The sequence below is a fragment of the Girardinichthys multiradiatus genome, chromosome 10 (genome assembly GCF_021462225.1).
Source record: "Girardinichthys multiradiatus isolate DD_20200921_A chromosome 10, DD_fGirMul_XY1, whole genome shotgun sequence".
Classification (NCBI taxonomy): Eukaryota; Metazoa; Chordata; class Actinopteri; order Cyprinodontiformes; family Goodeidae; genus Girardinichthys; species Girardinichthys multiradiatus.
The window spans coordinates 2216977-2233715 of NC_061803.1; the positions used below are offsets into that span (position 1 = coordinate 2216977).

At 42.3% G+C, this 16739-nt stretch overlaps 1 protein-coding gene and 1 long non-coding RNA gene across 3 annotated transcripts in view; one reads left to right on the forward strand and one right to left on the reverse strand.

Moving 5' to 3' along the window:
- LOC124875190 (SH3 and multiple ankyrin repeat domains protein 1-like) overlaps positions 1 to 16739 on the forward strand; it is a 71011-nt gene that overhangs the window by 46056 nt on the left and 8216 nt on the right. For both annotated transcript variants that reach the window (XM_047377172.1, XM_047377173.1), the window contains exons 14-25: positions 961 to 1100; positions 2117 to 2224; positions 2661 to 2739; positions 9950 to 10032; positions 10145 to 10269; positions 11902 to 12037; positions 12213 to 12293; positions 14838 to 14846; positions 15025 to 15051; positions 15146 to 15202; positions 15316 to 15437; positions 16558 to 16684. In XM_047377172.1, the coding sequence (XP_047233128.1) occupies positions 961 to 1100; positions 2117 to 2224; positions 2661 to 2739; positions 9950 to 10032; positions 10145 to 10269; positions 11902 to 12037; positions 12213 to 12293; positions 14838 to 14846; positions 15025 to 15051; positions 15146 to 15202; positions 15316 to 15437; positions 16558 to 16684 (1094 nt within the window). The remainder of the gene's footprint in view (positions 1 to 960; positions 1101 to 2116; positions 2225 to 2660; positions 2740 to 9949; positions 10033 to 10144; positions 10270 to 11901; positions 12038 to 12212; positions 12294 to 14837; positions 14847 to 15024; positions 15052 to 15145; positions 15203 to 15315; positions 15438 to 16557; positions 16685 to 16739) is intronic.
- LOC124875192 lies at positions 2398 to 4574 on the reverse strand. Its single transcript, XR_007039990.1, has 2 exons — positions 4448 to 4574; positions 2398 to 4343 (listed from the first exon to the last, which is right to left on the reverse strand). It is a non-coding gene; the product is annotated as an uncharacterized LOC124875192 (long non-coding RNA).

Consider the following 16739-nt stretch of genomic DNA (forward strand, 5'->3'; position numbering starts at 1 on the left):
CAAAAGAGTTGTAGCTATTGATTGGTGTGGGACTAGTCAATAAATTGTACTGAAAGATAGTTGATACTCCTCCTCCTCGCCCAGTATTTCGAGGGATGTGATAATTTAAATAATTAGTAGTTGACTCATTTATAGTAACATAATCCTCTTGCCGCAGCCAGGTTTCTGTGAGGCAAAATAAATCAATCTGATTGTCACAAATCAGTTCACTAACTAGCAAAGTCTGTTTGAAGAGAGAGATCTTATGTTCAGTAAGCCACATTTAATTGTTTTATTTTTCTTTTTAGTCTGAGTTGTGTTTATTTTTATGAGATTTTCCTGATTTCCTCCTTTTACATTACTTTTTGATCTATTCAATTTGGGCCGTGTGCGAGACACTGTCTTAACAGGGTAATGGGTGGGTAGCAGTACAGAAGCTGCAGAGAGGAGTGTTAAACTACGACCCTGCTTCTTCCTGGTCTGAACCCTGGGTTGTCAGAGGTTTGGAGAAATAATAAATTCGGCCAGATTCCTAGAAAGAAGAGCAGCTCCATTCAAAGTGGAATGGATGCCGTCTCTCCGGATCCGAGCAGGTTTTCCCCAAAATGTTCGCCAGTTATCAATGTAGCCCACATTGTTTTCTGGACAAGATGAGCAGGTCACTGACAGACCTGGAGATGCAGCATCCAAAGCAGTTCCTCTTTCCCTGTAAACGTCTTTGTAATGGGCAAATTTCTGCAAAATAATATTAAGATAAAGCATAAATATTTTACAGATATATTGAGGTAGTTTACAACAAAAAACTGGATAGACCCTATGGGTGCATCAAAATCTGCAGGATGCATTGTTACCATTGCAGTGACTGATAGGTATGACTCAGCCACTAAATGTCAGCCTGAAGAGCTGTTGGTCACTAACTTTGTTTTATATAGTGCACAACTTAAGTCATTCTTTCTAAGAGCTTTTCCAACCCCCCTGCAGTGCGCCGCCGGCCGGCAGTGGGGGAGGCCAGATGAAGCGAATGTACAGTGCAGTGCCAGGGCGAGTGTATGTGGCCATTCGCTCCCACTCTGCAAGTGGAGACAGAGAACTCTCACTTAACAAAGGTGACAAAGTAAAAGGTGAGGAACATAAAAATTCACACAGGAGGAAATAGAAGAATAAGAGAGAATCCTTTAACTGGTGGCAGATGATTCATGTGTGCAGTGACTTAGATAATTAGCTCACTGTTTGTCACTACATGTAATTAGCAGATTTACATCACTTACAGTACCATTCATCATAAAACACCAGCTTGGAACATTATTAGCAAAGAGACGGTAGCAGCTAACAGTAGAAGTACATGAAAGCTGGGTGACTAGGTGTCAGGATAGTAAAGTATTATTATCATTGCCAAGACAATTCATTTAACCTAAACTGCCTTGAAAATTGTTCATGCCCCTTGGCCTTTGCCTTGTTTGGTCACATTACAGCCTTGAATTTCAGTGTATTTTATTGAGATTTAGTGAGATATGATGGGATTTTATGGGGTTTTATGGGATCGACACAAAGTGATGGAAAACTGTGAAGTGGGCAGAAATGAGACAAAAACTGAAATTTTTCCCAATTTTTTACAAAGTTATTAGGGCTAAGTCAGACTGGATAATTAGTGTCTTGCCACAGATTCTCATGGGATTTAGGTCTGGACTTTGACTAGGCCATCCTAACACATCAATATGCTTTGATCTGAACCATCCCATCACATCTTTGGCTATATGTTCAGGGTGGTTTTCTGCTGGAAGGTGAACCTCCACCCCAGTCTCAGGTCTTCTGCAGCCTCTTAAAGGTTTTCTTCAAACACTTATTCCTTCCCTTCCACTTCACAGTTATGCACGACTTTGTCTTGATAGACCACATAAAATCCAAATAAATTGCATAAAGTTTGTGTTTTATTTTGGCAAAATGTGAAAAGGTTCAAAGGGTCTGAATACTTTAGCATTTGCTGCATACCGAGCAGGGTGTCGACCCTCCTGTTTGCTTTGTGCTTAAATTTGATGGTTGTGATCTGATCACTGATCACTGTCCACTGGCGCCTACATGTACAAATGTGAATATGTTTGTTCATGCATGTATGAACATATAGATGTTTCTTTCTCAGTGCTGAGTGTGGGAGAGGGGGGATACTGGGAGGGAACGGCGAGAGGACGCACTGGCTGGTTTCCTTCTGACTGTGTGCAGGAGGTAGCCCCGCCCAACAAAGAAAAAGGTAAAATTACAAATGTTGTACTTAAATTATCACTCAGTCTGTGGTGTATTTGACCTGTAACCTGGAAGGACACCAAATGTGTTGGATTTGTTTCATCTGGTCAGAAAAAGCTGTTTCCATTTTGCTGTTTATCTGCAAATACATCCACCTAAATGTTCCACAAGAGCCTAAAGTCAAGATTTTGTCTCTTTTTTTATAATAAAAGCAACACCAAACACAAAATACAAATTCACCAGAAAGCATGTACGTATTGGCCTATTTCCAGCGCAGAAACACACTTCTGCAACAGTTCCCATCCATGTACAGCACCGAGGACACAGCAATACGCTGTAAATATCTTTGTCTCTTTTGTGTTGCGTTGACAAACGTGCAAAAAGACAGTGTCATGGGCAAGCTGGTAGTTTTAACATATGTTTTCCCTGGATGTGTGTTTTAGAGACGCGGAGTGAGAAGGCCAAGAGGAAGCTTTTCCGCAACGTCACTGTTGGAGCATACGACGGTACCGATGGCCCAAGGTAAAGCAAGGTTTAGTTATAAAACAATATCCCAAGTTACATATGACAGAGCACTATTCAATACACACCACCTGCACAGTGAAACATGATGGCGGCAGCATCATGCTGTGGGAATACTCTTCCACAAGAGGGACAGGGAGTCTGGTCAGAGTTGATGGGGAGATAGACAGGTGTCAAACAACAGTCCTTCAGCTTTTAGATGCGTCTCTCTTCAACACACCAGAATGAACCAAATGATTAGTCCATCAGCAGAACTCTGTAGAACCTGGCTGAATCCTGAGGAGATACTGGGAGGTACCAGAGACACATCTGGTCCAACACACCTGGTGTTTGACACCCCTGGTTCAGATGGTACCCATGCTTGTGTTAGAGTAGCCCAGTCAAGGTCCAGTCCGACGGAGTGACAGATGGACTCTGAGCAACTAACAAAGAAGAACCAGCCAAACATTTGTATCGACCTCCAGAAAAGACCTGCAGCTGGAACTCCAGCTAAAGGTGGTTCTGCAACATCTTGACACAGAAGTGACTTGAATTAAATTGCATGCTTCATTTTTCCAGTTTCTATTTCTAAAAAAGACTCGTTCAATGGATCAGGATATTAATATTATGATGTTGGAAGAAAATCATCATAATTAACAGAAATAAATGCTTGAAAACATTAAATAAATCACTACATGTTTCACTTAGTGATGGACTTACTGGAATAAATGAACTTATTGAATGGATTTATTGAATGACTGTTTGTTTGACATTTTCATTGACCAGCAGTGATCACCAGGAATAAAGACATGCTGCATTAAGTCAGAAAACCCTTCTCTTGATGATTTTTTGAGCATCTGAAGCTGAGAAGCTCTGTTCTCTTCTCACCAGGTGTTAGGAAAGACCAGAGCGATTTCAGAGTTTGTCCTTGTAGTGTGGGGAGGACAAACTGGTTCCTCTCTGTTCACCACCATGAATCCAGTTAATGTGGGAAACACACCCACCATGTTGCTGGGCTTTGTGTTAAAACAGAATCTCCTTAAATCATCATGTCTCCAATATCCCATGTTTGAGCTGCTCTTCTTCTCTGTTGTCTCGCTGTGAACATGTGACCTCTCTGCTTTATTCCTTCCTCTTCATGCTGCCTTCTCCCCTTCTTGTTGCCCATGTTGGAAACCCAATAATGTTATATAAAAAGGGATTTTTTTCAGCTCTGTTGGACGCTCTGAGCAGCTGTGACTGCTTGTTATGAAGCTATGCGTCTTGTTGAGAATGAGGATGAATGCGAACATGAAACTGGCAGGGGTTTGGAGTGCAAATACATCATCCTGCTGATGAGTCATGAGGAGGCTGAAGCATTAGTTGGATCCTCAGGGCTGGTGAGAAGGACTTAGCAGTTCTTTGTTCTTACAGCTGACATGTCCTTGTGCTGAGGAGCTTCCATATCCATTCATTTCACTTCAATGCATCTGTGCCTTTGGTTCAACATGTTGCCTTACCTGTGATAAGTTGGTTGCATATAATTGCGTCCTCGAGGTGAAGGTGAGCAAGGTGAGGTTCTTTATCCGCTGCCTGGCCTTTTGACATTCTCAGAGGGAGCTGCAGAGAGGAAGACGATGGCAGCTCTGTGATTGAAGGGAGGGAAGAGGGAGGAAAGGGGACAAAGTTGGCAAATGTGAATGTGAGTGAATCCAAGGGTTGGAATGAGCTGTGACATAATTGTACATACCAGTGTGTAGATGCACAAGTGCAGGCGCTTTATACCCCATCCCCTGCATCCCCACCCCTCAAATTCTGCTCTTCATCAGCCCAGTTTTGCAACACAGTCCTCCTCCTGTTGCCCACCAGCAACACACACCAGCACCCTCTTCCTCTCTTCATCCTTCTATCACATTGTCTTCCTCCTGTCTGAAGTACGCGGGTTTGCAGACTCTCACACTCTCTCTCGCAATCTCCACTGGCTGAGCTTTCACTGGAAGACGGGGAGGAAGAGGAGGGAGAGAGGAGGAGGTGGCGGTGGAGAGCGAGAGAACGAGAGAGAGAGAGAGAGAGAGAGAGGAGGGGGGTACATGGCAATGGGGGGATGCGGAGAGAGAGATTTTTCTCTCTCCCTCTCTTCTTCGTGGCCATCACTGGGCCCCAGAAACAGGAGCGTGTGGTTCATTTACAGGTAGCGGCTGTTTCCTCATTCATTGGCTGGCTATGGATGTGAGGAGAGGACAATGGAGAGAGGGGAGAGGTAGATGATGCTACTGAGAGGCCGTGCCTTTTTCAAAGCCAGACTAACAAGCTATGTGTGTGCGTCTGTGAGTGTGAGAATCCGTGCGTGGGTCTCAGAATTGCATGTTTCGCTCTCCAGATGCATGTGCATGTCTGTGCAGAGAAACGGCTAGTGGATAGAGTCTCTGCAACATGTTTGTTCCTGTGTCTTCCTCTCGTGTGTTTTCTAAAGGCTGTGTGTGTGTGTGTGTGTGTGTGTGTGTAAAGAAAGCACATATTGATGCATTTTAGACAGACAATGTGGGTGTATTTCATTCTCTTTGAGTCATGGTTTCTTTTAGCGCATCGTTTTAATTCACCTGGACTCCCCATTTATTCTCATTGTTTCTCTGTAAATTTTTGGTTCAAACATCCAAAGGATAAAACTGAAGCGTATCTGTGCTTCTGTGGATTAATTAGAAATACAAGTCATCTATTTGCCTTCCTTTTGCCTGCACGCATCAATCCATATGTGTTTATATCTTATCTCTGTCTAACTGTGTGTCGTAAATGGAAGAGGTGTTTTTCATGTGGAGGTCATAATGCTTTGCTTGTGGGAGTGTCTCTCCTGATTCACAATGTGTGTCCCTAACATCTGTCAACTGCTTTACTTATTGTGCTGCCGGTGATAGCCCCTTCCTGTACAGCCACAGTGTGTGTGTGTGTGTGTGTGTGTGTGTGTGTGTGTGTGTGTGTGTGTGTGTGTGGGTGTGTGTGTGTGTGTTGTGTGTGTGTACATTCAGCAGGTGAATGGTTAAAATGGCGCCTTTTTTCCCCTCACTGATTGTGAATAGGAGAGAGGATGACTCAGGAGGGTACCTATTAACTTCAGTCTCCAGTAACCTAACCTGATAGCCAACAGTGATCAACCAGAGACTGTTGTGCTTTTTATGGCCCTGCTTGTCAGATTATGATCACCACTGCACTGATAGATGAGTGGAATGGCTTAAAGTATATAAAAGCAATCTGTCTTTTCATCTAAGCCGGCTGTGGAACCACGAAGCCCCCCTGGGGGACCAGCAGAGGCCACGTTTTCCCTCTTGTACAAATGGATGGATTAAGAACCTGGTGGATCTATCCACCCACTCTGCGTTACTTTGATCTTTGAAGAGGGAAAGCATGATGGAGGACAGGGTGAGAGAAAAAGGACCGAGGTGTGAGGAGCAGATGGCTGGAAGGCGGCTGAGCGTTGGCGAAAACAGTAACATTGATGGAGAACACACGAGAAAAGGACCTCAGTAGGGGGAAACCAGTGATCGTCTGTTCAGTGCTAAAGTTACGGCTTAATATCGATGTGTGGATCCTGGGGCCTGGAGGCCGAGGCTTATGACTGTGATTTAACAGCCAAACTTGGTTTTCCTCTTGTGCACTGCCAGATCAGCCACACCAGACCCTGTTGGTGTGTGCAGTGAAAGTGTCGGTCATAGTTTTATTGTGTTATTGCTGCTTTGATACCAGTGGGCGTTTCAGACGTGGATGCACAATGCACCAGCAGTGATGGAGATTCCTGCCAGATATTTAAAAATACTACATGAGTAAAAATGAATGAAAGGCTTGCCTTGCGGTTAAAATGCTGCTATGTTATGGTTAATGTAGTTTTCATTGCCACCATGCAGACTTCAGGCCTGTTGACTCGAGCAAAAGGAAGAAAGTTTTGCACGCAACCTGGCAATAAGTAGGAGGTGTAAAATCTATTCAACCCCTAAAAATTCAATGTTTACTGCCTCTTAAAGGGATAGTTCAAGATTTTTATTTTTTTTTGAGTTTCTGCTGCTGTTTTCATTTAATACAAAACCGGAGGAGTTGGTCCTGGAGGATCAAGCGGCCAGCTAGTACAAACAAGGCTAAAGACGTTCATGTGAAGGTCATTTTCTGAACCTTTAAAATGTCATCATGTTTGCATCAGGTGGTCATTCACAACAAAACAGATAATTATTTTTATTGGGAATGGAGATTTGGAGGCAGTGATCCCACCAGGGATGGTCTTGTTTGTGCCATAAGTAACTGCTAGGGCAGTAAAAAACATCAGTATACCAGAGTTAACTTTAACTGCTGTAATAGTTTAGTTTTCAACACCGCTTTCCTTCTGTATCAGAAAGTTACTCCTACCAGAGACGCTTTAGATGTCTGGGTAGATGTTGGACACAGGAAGATTATGGAATTCAATTCCGTTTATTTTTATTGACTACACATGTCGCTTTATGAATACAATTAATTTAATCCAATCATACAGTCAGTCAGTCAGTCATTTTCTACTGCTTATTCCATAGTGGTTCACGGGGAGCTGGTGCCTATCTCCAGCAGTCTATGGGCGAGAGGCGGAGTACACCCTGGACAGGTTGCCAGTCCATCGCAGGGGAACACACAAACAACCACACACACACTCATTCATACACCTAAGGGCAATTTAGAGAGACTAATTAACCTAACAGGCATGTCTTTGGACTGTGGGAGGAAGCCCACACATGCACGGGAAGAACATGCAAACTCCATGCAGAAAGACCCCAGGCTGGGAATTGAACCAAGGACCTTCTTGCTGCAAGGCAACAGTGCTACCAACTGCACCACCATGCAGCCCTCAATCATACATCAGATTCAAAATCAAGTACATCCATTATTATTAGATCCTAGTTGTTCAAATTGGTTAAAGGTTTTTCTATCTAAGGAAACCCAGCAGATTGCATCCAGTCAGTGACTTGCAGCATTCACTCCTCCTGGATGAGCATGTAGAGACAGTGGACAGTCACTGGCGTTGACTTTGCAGCAATCCCTCATACTGAGCATGCATGTAGCGACAGTGGAGAGGAAAAACTCCCTTTTAACAGGAAGAAACCTCCAGCAGAACCAGAACCAGGCTCAGTGTGAGCGGCCATCTGCCACGACTGACTGGGGGTTTGAGAGAACAGAGCAGAGACACAAAGAGAACAAAGAAGCACTGATCTAGGAGTACTTTCTATGGGAATGACAAGTTAAACATAATGGTTATAGCTCTTTTAGAGGCTTCATCTAGGAGAGAAAGACAGATATGCAGATGAACTCTAGTGGATGAAAGAGAGCACATATAATTAGTCACAGTAAAACCCCAGCCAGTAGCCATGTCTAGGAGAGAGAAAGGGTTAAACACTGAAAGACAGGGCCATGTGGATCATCGGTAGAAGGTGAGCATTAAGTTGTTGGCAGCAGAAGCTTAGCTGATGTCCCCCTCCATGAAGGTGTCACAGCTAAACATAGTGCCAGGTCAGGTGTAGCTTCTAAAAAGAGTTAAAACAGAAATAACAACAAATAATGTAAAATTGGAGAGTAGTACGAGAATGTAACAGAGTGAGGCAAAAGTGGTGGCACACTGCTTCTTATCCCCATTTCCTGTGTAAATAACAACCAACTTTTTGTGTAAATAACCGCCTAATGCAAATGGGCAAGTCAGGAAAACTTAATTAATACACCACAATAGTTTTATTACTATTGCTCAGATGTTTATTTTTCTTCTTTGCATCAATGATATGTCTTTCAGTACATGTACTTGAGTTGCTAGTTTGCCATTATGGCACTTGAATGTGCTAATTGCTTGACCTTGTTATGACCACAGTTTGCGGTGGATGCTAACATGGACCATTGTTCCGTGTAGGTTGGGCAGGAGATCTGTGGCTCACCCTATGTGCTAATGTTTTCAGATTGTCAGGTTGAATAAATGGAAAAGGCAGTCCTGGTGTTTCTTGGGTTGTCTAACCATCATCACACACAATGCAGAAGTCCACTGGTCACAGAAAGCCATTAGCTTCAGCCTCCGTGAACAGACTGATCTGCATGCTGTAGAAACAAACATGTTTAAATGGCTAAAATCAGCTAAAATGGAACCCCTGACTAACAGGCTTTTAGCCTTTCACCACTCTGAGCCATCTCTTTATTTTTCTACAAGCTTAATGCATCATCACATATTTCTGCTGCAGGTAAAGTAACAATTACTGATAATATTTTCACAGAACCTCACTTCAAAAAATCTGAACTACCCCTTTAAGACATCCACAGAAGCTTAACTGTTTTGTTTTAGCAGTCAGTGATTATTTCTGCTTACCAGTTCAGTCGGTCTTTGAAACCAACTTGGTTTCAGTTTGACTGAGGTAAACCGAGAAACACAAACCAACACAGATATGAGCTTCCTGTGAAACAAATATCTGTAAATCCTCTCAGATCACAGAGCCCCGGAGTTCTCTAAGCAAGGCAGAGTGAACTGACGTTGGAAAGTCAAGTCCAGCAGTGAGTCATGAGATGAGGCTTCGTGCGGCTGTTTGGAGTCCATTTAACCAGTCCTACCTCAGAGTAAAGCCGAGCGGACAAGAGTCCCAGTCATCCCTAGACAATGAAGGAACCTTGCCAAGGCTCTAAACTCCTCATAGTCAGGTTGCATCCCTCTCTGCTGCGATGGTTGTTTTCTGTCCTGTCATGCTTGAATTTGTTTGTACAGGCAGGACCAGGGAGTATCAGCATGTCCGACCTCATCTTGTTCATGATTTGAAGTGTCATGTATGACCAGTAGTGGTACTCGGGGGTCAGTGAAGAAGCATCCATCCAAAAGCTGCCAGAGGCAGAACAATTTAGGTGCATTCGCTTGTTTCCGTTAACAGTGTGTGTGCATATTTTTCAAATGTGCTCTTCCTCCTGGCTCAGTACTCATCAGCTGCAGCTGGATCAGTCCATGGTGTGGAAAGTCAGATCATTATGAGACTAACTGTACCCCTGCCATCAACCTCTTTGTAAATTTAATGCTTCCTTTATGGCCTTCTCAACCCAACCTATCTCTTTCTGCAGTGTGATATAATAATGTGATGCAGTATAGCTGTCATTATTTGCACTTTAGGACAATGTTTTTGTATTAACATTAGGCCTCAAATTCATTTAGGTTTCTTCAATTCCATTTTTAAACTTTTCTTTCTCCATCCTCATTCCCCCTCTTCCTGTGAATTCTCTTCTACAGTGACTACATCATCAAGGAGAAGACAGTGCTCCTACAGAAGAAAGACAATGAAGGCTTTGGCTTCGTACTCAGAGGAGCCAAAGGTAAACCTGACCCCTAAAATGTACCATATGCCACCCAGTATGTAGTCTGTGACCTCCACATTTCTTGAGCTGATATTTTTATTATTTCTCTGTTTTCTTTTACTCCCTCCAGCTCAGACTCCCATAGAGGAGTTCACTCCAACGCCAGCCTTCCCTGCGCTGCAGTACCTGGAGTCTGTGGATGAAGGGGGCGTGGCTTGGAGAGCGGGCCTGAGGATGGGGGATTTCCTCATCGAGGTAAGGCTGACGGTTTAAAATACTCTAATAATGACTTCTTTTAAATACATATATTAAGAATCTGAAATTAATTAACAGAACCTACTGCACTAAAGTAAGCTCCAACTAGTTGCAGTTTAACTCCACTGCCCACACACTCGGTGCAACAAGTACAGTCTGGTCCTACAAGTCCATCAAAAGGAAATCTGGAGCATAAACAAAGCATTGACCAGAGTGGGAATTCAGAACTGGTTGCAGTAAAGTGATATTTGCGGATGCATAAATACTTATTGGCACCAGTTGTTCAGATGTGTAAAAATTATGACTTTAATGTGAGCAATTTATTCCGTGGGAAAAACATGTCACGTTAGTCAATAATCACCAGTAGAATTCATGGTAATCATAACAGCTCCTCTAAAATAGTTATAATTGTCCCATTTTTTTTATTAATACTATACTTTCCTTTCCTCACCAGAGTATCTGTTTCCCTGGGGTATTAATATAGTGTGACACAAAGGCCAATTTCCCTTTTTAGGCATCTTCAAAATTAGAAAGACAGGAGAACATGCAATTCAAGTTTATCTTCTGTACCGCTTATTCCATAGCAGGTCAGGGGGAGCTGGTGCCTATCTCCAGCAGTCTATAGGCGGGGAACAGCCTGGACAGGTCACCAGTCCACCGCAGGGCAACACAGAGACATACAACCACACACACACCCATTCACACCTAAGGACATTTTAGAGAAACCAATTTACCAAACAGTCATGTTTTTGGACTGTGAGAGGAAGCTGGAGTACCCGGTGAGAACCCATGCATGCACAGGGAGAACATGCAAACTCCATGCAGAAAGATCCCCGGCTGGAAGTCGAACCCAGGACCTTCTTGCTGCAAGGCAACAGTGCAAGTATAACACCAAAAGAAGATAGCTTACTGCATAAGTATGCTCAGAACTAAAGACAGGGATAATTAAAACGTTTAAAACAGGAACTGTGAAAAACAAGGCTGTGCAAGGACCCAAGCTGATGGTAAAACTCCTTGTTGGAGAGCTGCAGCAAGAGCTGTGACCTCACTGGGTCTCCAGAACCACCATTAGATGGTTTCTACGTGCTGAAGGAATTCCAGAGAAAAAACCTTTTCTGTCCTACCATCACAAACGTAGAAGTATAAGAGTTTAACTGGAACTATGCTTTGGTCAGATGAGATAAGTTGGAGCTTTTCAGTTACATTCCATGTGACTCTGGTTGGAAACAAAGGATGAATATGTGGGAAATATCCATATGTCCACTGTTAAGCATGGTGGAGGATCTGTAATGCTGTGGGCCTGGTGCTCTTTCAAAAGCACTTTATTAAAATATTTATTTCTAAAAATTGGATTTGTTTTCCTATTGAGTAAATATTCATATACATAATTTTACAGAAAGCGTGAAACAATTATGCTGTAATAAAATTGTATTTTGTAAATTTTATTTCACACATTTTGCCAGGAAATTAAAGACCTATAATTTAGCCTATTTTAGATGAAAGAAAGCATATAATCCATAATAGACGGCAGTGAAGTCTGCTTATCTGTTCCTTTTAAAGATGTTTTACTTTCCATGTAAATATGAATCACTGCAGTGCATCAATTCATTTAGGGTGCTTTGGGTTTCTCAGGTGAACGGCCAGAATGTGGTGAAGGTGGGTCATCGACAGGTAGTCAACATGATCCGACAGGGCGGCAACAGCCTCATGGTGAAGGTGGTGATGGTTGCTCGGAACCCCGAACTGGAGGACACAGCACGAAAGAAAGGTAACATTTTCCCTGGAAGTAACTTTCGGTGTTGTGTTTTGCTTATGATGATGAGGATGACGCCATGTTTACTTCATCCCAAAAAGCCTGATGAAATGTAGCTGCCATTGGTGACTGTGTGTGTTTACGAGAACCCTAAACATTATATTTTGCATTTGGCCGTTTTCCTTGGCAGCGCCCCAGCAGACAAAAAGACTGACCCCTCCTGCCATTGCCCTGCGATCAAAATCTATGACATCAGAGCTGGAAGACATGGGTAAGTTGATGTGGAGGATAAATACTAGCAAACAAAATCTAATAGAATTATTAAGGTTAGTTATGAACACCTAGGTTTTAGTGGGACCTCACTGAAATCATTTTTTGATGAAGCTGCATCAGCGCATCTTACAATTTGGGATAAAAAACATTTAAAACTACATTGCCTAGCACAAGTATTTATTCCCTTAGCCTTTATGACCCCTTGAATTCTAAGACTCCCAAATGAAATCCATGGGAACCAATTTCCTTCATAACGTTCACATCCCATGGTGAAACAGGTTGGTGGTAGCATCACGCTGTGGGAAGACTTATTTTCAGCAGGGACAGATAAACTGGCCTGAGTTGCAGGACAATCCTAGAAGAAAACCCGTTAGAGGCTGAGGCTGTGGTCGAGGCTCACCTTCCTGCAGGACAACAACCCGCAATGAGATTGTTTACGTAAAAGCCTAATTATTCTTTAGAATGGTCTAGTCAAAGTCTAAATTAAGTCCAATTGAAAGTACTTGGCAAGACTTGAAACTAACTCCATCTAAATGAGCTTGAGACAGTTTGCAAAGAAAACTGTGAAGAACAGTCTCCAATTCAGTTCAATTCAGTTTATTTATGTAGCGCCAATTCACAACACGTCGTCTCAAGGTACTTCACAAAAGTCAGGCTCATACATTCCAATTAATCCTAATCATTGAACAGTTCAGTCAGATTCAGTTATTTATTCAAATTGGTTAAAAAGTTTTTCTATCTAAGGAAACCCAGCAGATTGCATCCAGTCAGTGACTTGCAGCATTCACTCCTCCTGGATGAGTATGTAGAGACAGTGGACAGTCACTGGTGTTGACTTTGCAGCAATCCCTCATACTGAGCATGCATGTAGCGACAGTGGAGAGGAAAAACTCCTTTTTAACAGGAAGAAACCTCCAGCAGAACCAGAACCAGGCTCAGTGTGAGCGGCCATCTGCCACGACCGACTGGAGGTTTGAGAGAACAGAGCAGAGACACAAAGAGAACAAAGAAGCACTGATCCAGGAGTACTTTCTATGGGAAGGAAAAGTAAATGTTAATGGATGTAGCTCCTTTAGTCGTTTCATCTAGAAAGAAAGAACAGATAAACTCTGAGCCAGTTTTCAAGGTTAGAGTCTGAAAGAGAGCACATAGAGTTAGTCACAGTAGAAGCTCAGTCAGTAGCCATGTCTAGGAGAGAGAAAGGGTTAAACACTAAAAGACAGGGCCATGTGGATCATCTGTAGAAGGTGAGCATTAAGTTGTTGCCAGCACAAGCTCGGACGATGCCCCTCTCCAGAAAGGTGTCACAGGTAGACACAGAGCCAGGCCAGGTGTAGCTTCTAGGAAGAGAAAAGAGAGAGAACAAAGTTAAAAGCTGAAATAACAGCAAATAATGCAAAATTGGAGAGTAGTGTGAGAATGTAGCGAAGAGGGTGAAAGTGGTCGTTATGTCCTCCAGCAGCCTAAGCCTATAGCAGCATAACTACAGAGATAGTTTCAGTTTCAGTTTATTTATTTATATAGCACTTATTTACAACAATGTTGTCTCAAGGCACCCCAAAAAGGGTCCGGAACGGCGCAGGGCTGCCGGGGAGGCCAGACCAAACCACCAAGTGCCAGAGCCCGGCCACCCAGAATGGGCCACATGTAGGGGCACTAAGTAAAATAATAAACTGATAAGGTTTGTCCATCTAGAGCCCACTGATGACCATTGTTATACAAAAACCACAAGGATTGGGATGCCTCTCTCTGTCTGACTGATTATAACCAATAGAAAAGAGAAGGGGTCATACAGGTGTGTTTGCACCTCAACCATAACTGAGCCGGTTTAGGCTAAACCTGACTCCCCCTTACTCCAACCAACAGGGAGGAAGATGGAGGTAAAAAATAAGGAAGATGTATTAAAACAAGTAAGAAATATCACAGTAGAGAGAAATCAGATCAAACGAGGGAGATTCACACACCAAACAATCCACCGAGTGCAACAGTGAAAACAGGAAGTGACGAATACGCCTTACCACGCCTTCCAGGTGTGCAATGCTGGTGGAGACATAACAGCAAGGAAGTGTTGACTCAGGACGGGAGAGTAATAATGTACACTGCACTTTTCAGATTTTTATTTGTTAAAAAAAAGAATGAAAAACATGTATCTTTTTTCTCCCATTTCATGACTATGCACAGCTGTCACATGAAAACAAATAAGTTACCTGGAAGTCTGGGGTTATAGCATGAACAGAAGGTGAAATAGTTGAAGAAGTAGAAATACTTTGGTGCGGTGCTGTAACAGAGCTGATGCAGACGGACAGGACAATTATCCAGGAAAGTACAGTCTGATCTTCTCTTACCTGAGCAGCTACAAGAAGCAGGACTATTTTGAGTCATTTGCATTTTCAATACAACCCTTGAAGAAGAAAGATGATCGTTAAGCGAGGTTAAAAGATATAAAAAGCAGGAAGATGCTGAGTGATGATGTTTGTCTAATTCCATTTATCACAATAATACCTAATTTTATTTCCTTTTCACCAAAATGTGCTGCCTACAGTGGAGAAAGGTGCGAGAATATGTACTCTCATGATCATGTCTGTCCTCATCACCATCCCTGTCATCACATCAGCATTTATTATATACGTCTAAGTATGTATTTCACCCATTCATCTGCTTATTATATGTAACCTTATAGCAGTTCTAGACTTACCTAATATGTGTTTCCCAAATAATGCACACACCAGCTGCCTCTCCGTGGAAGAAGAAAGCAGGTGAATATCAGATTTTATCGTTAGCAAGATCAGCCCCTGAGCTTTAATTAAAAGTTGGTCTGCTTGATCCTCTTTTTTCCTCCATATTTTGCAGAATATGAGTCCTCTCAGGCTCCTGATAAGAAGAGGACAGTTTATCAGATGGCGTTAAGTAAGAATCTTCTCCCACTGCACTTGTCTTACTGTGAGAGGGTGTTGAAAAGGGTCAAGAGGGTACTCCCTTTAACGTGCTCCTTTCTGCGCTCTCTCTAATTCTTTTCTCAGATAAACTTGATGAAATATTGGCTGCTGCCCAACACACTATAACATCAGACAACCAGGGCCAGAAGGGTCATGGAGCCAAGAGGGACCGGAGCAAGAGTATTGTTCCCAACGTCTCCAATGAGGTACTGTCAGGAAGTAGTCCCAGATGCAGTCACGGCTACAACAAGCCCAATTTCTGAATGATTGCAGAACAGATTAACATAAACAACCCCCACACCCTCTCCAGGATACAGCTCATACATATGGAAGTGAGTAATGCTGGTAAGAAGGATGTATATATGGAAAGCTTTTCAGCTTTATCTGCCATTACTGCACTTTAGAGCGATGACTGACATCAGACCACCCACACAAAAATCAACTGTTTGAGTCTAAAGATGTCTGTTCATTTACAGACAAGGACAAATTTATGAGCAGCTCTGTGAAGATGTAGAAAAAGGCTTAAAATACATTCATTTCTTATTGCAGAGGTATAATTTTACAGGTAAAATAAATTTATTAAATCTAGCCTTGAAATTGAGGACTTGTATATTCAGTCGGGGTGGGGGGGTGTTAGGAAATGTTTGTTTTTAACACAAAGGACTAAACGCTCAATCCTTTTAAAACAAATGAAACTGTAACGGTATTGGAAATATATAATTAAGCTCCTGTATTACATGTATAACCTTAGGGTGTTGGTAACGAGGCCTTCCATCCTCAGACACTTGAAGCTCAGCACCAATGATAAATTGTCCAAATACAAGAGAAAACATGGCATTTATATCAAGATTTTATTAAGAAATACAAAAACACAGATAATTTGTTATTTTCAAAATCTAACCCTAACCCTAACCCAAAATAAAAAACTTTCTGGACTTTACCAGTAAACTAAAAACGGCGACCTATTTCCTAAAGATGGTTGCACAAAATATTGACAACAGGGGTGCCAGTGAATGTACCACCAACAACAATTGTTTTGTAGACATGATCTACATAAATGATCTTACATCTCAGATTAAAGGCTGTCTTTCTCTACATTTTTATAGTGTAATTATGCTACTGCTATAAAAGATTCATTTATGTAACGGCTTTTAACCATCCTTACCAGGGTTGTTTGTTCTGAGTCAGTTTCACCAGCAAACACAATACCTGGTTATTTTGGAGAATATGTATTCAGGATCAGATTATTATGCTTCATTACATTCAAACACATTTTTATGCTGTTTTGTTTGCTCTTCTTCTTAAATGTGCTCAAACACGGTGAAGCAACCGTATGAGCAGCAGTCATCCTTCGGCATGATGCAGACTGGCCAAGGATTTGGTTATAACCAGGCCCATTTTCAACCAGGCCACGGACCTCAACATGCAGTCATGATGCGTCAAAAATCCATTGGTAACTACAGATCAGCACTGATATATGACTTTCTTTTTCTAGATGTAACTTTGTG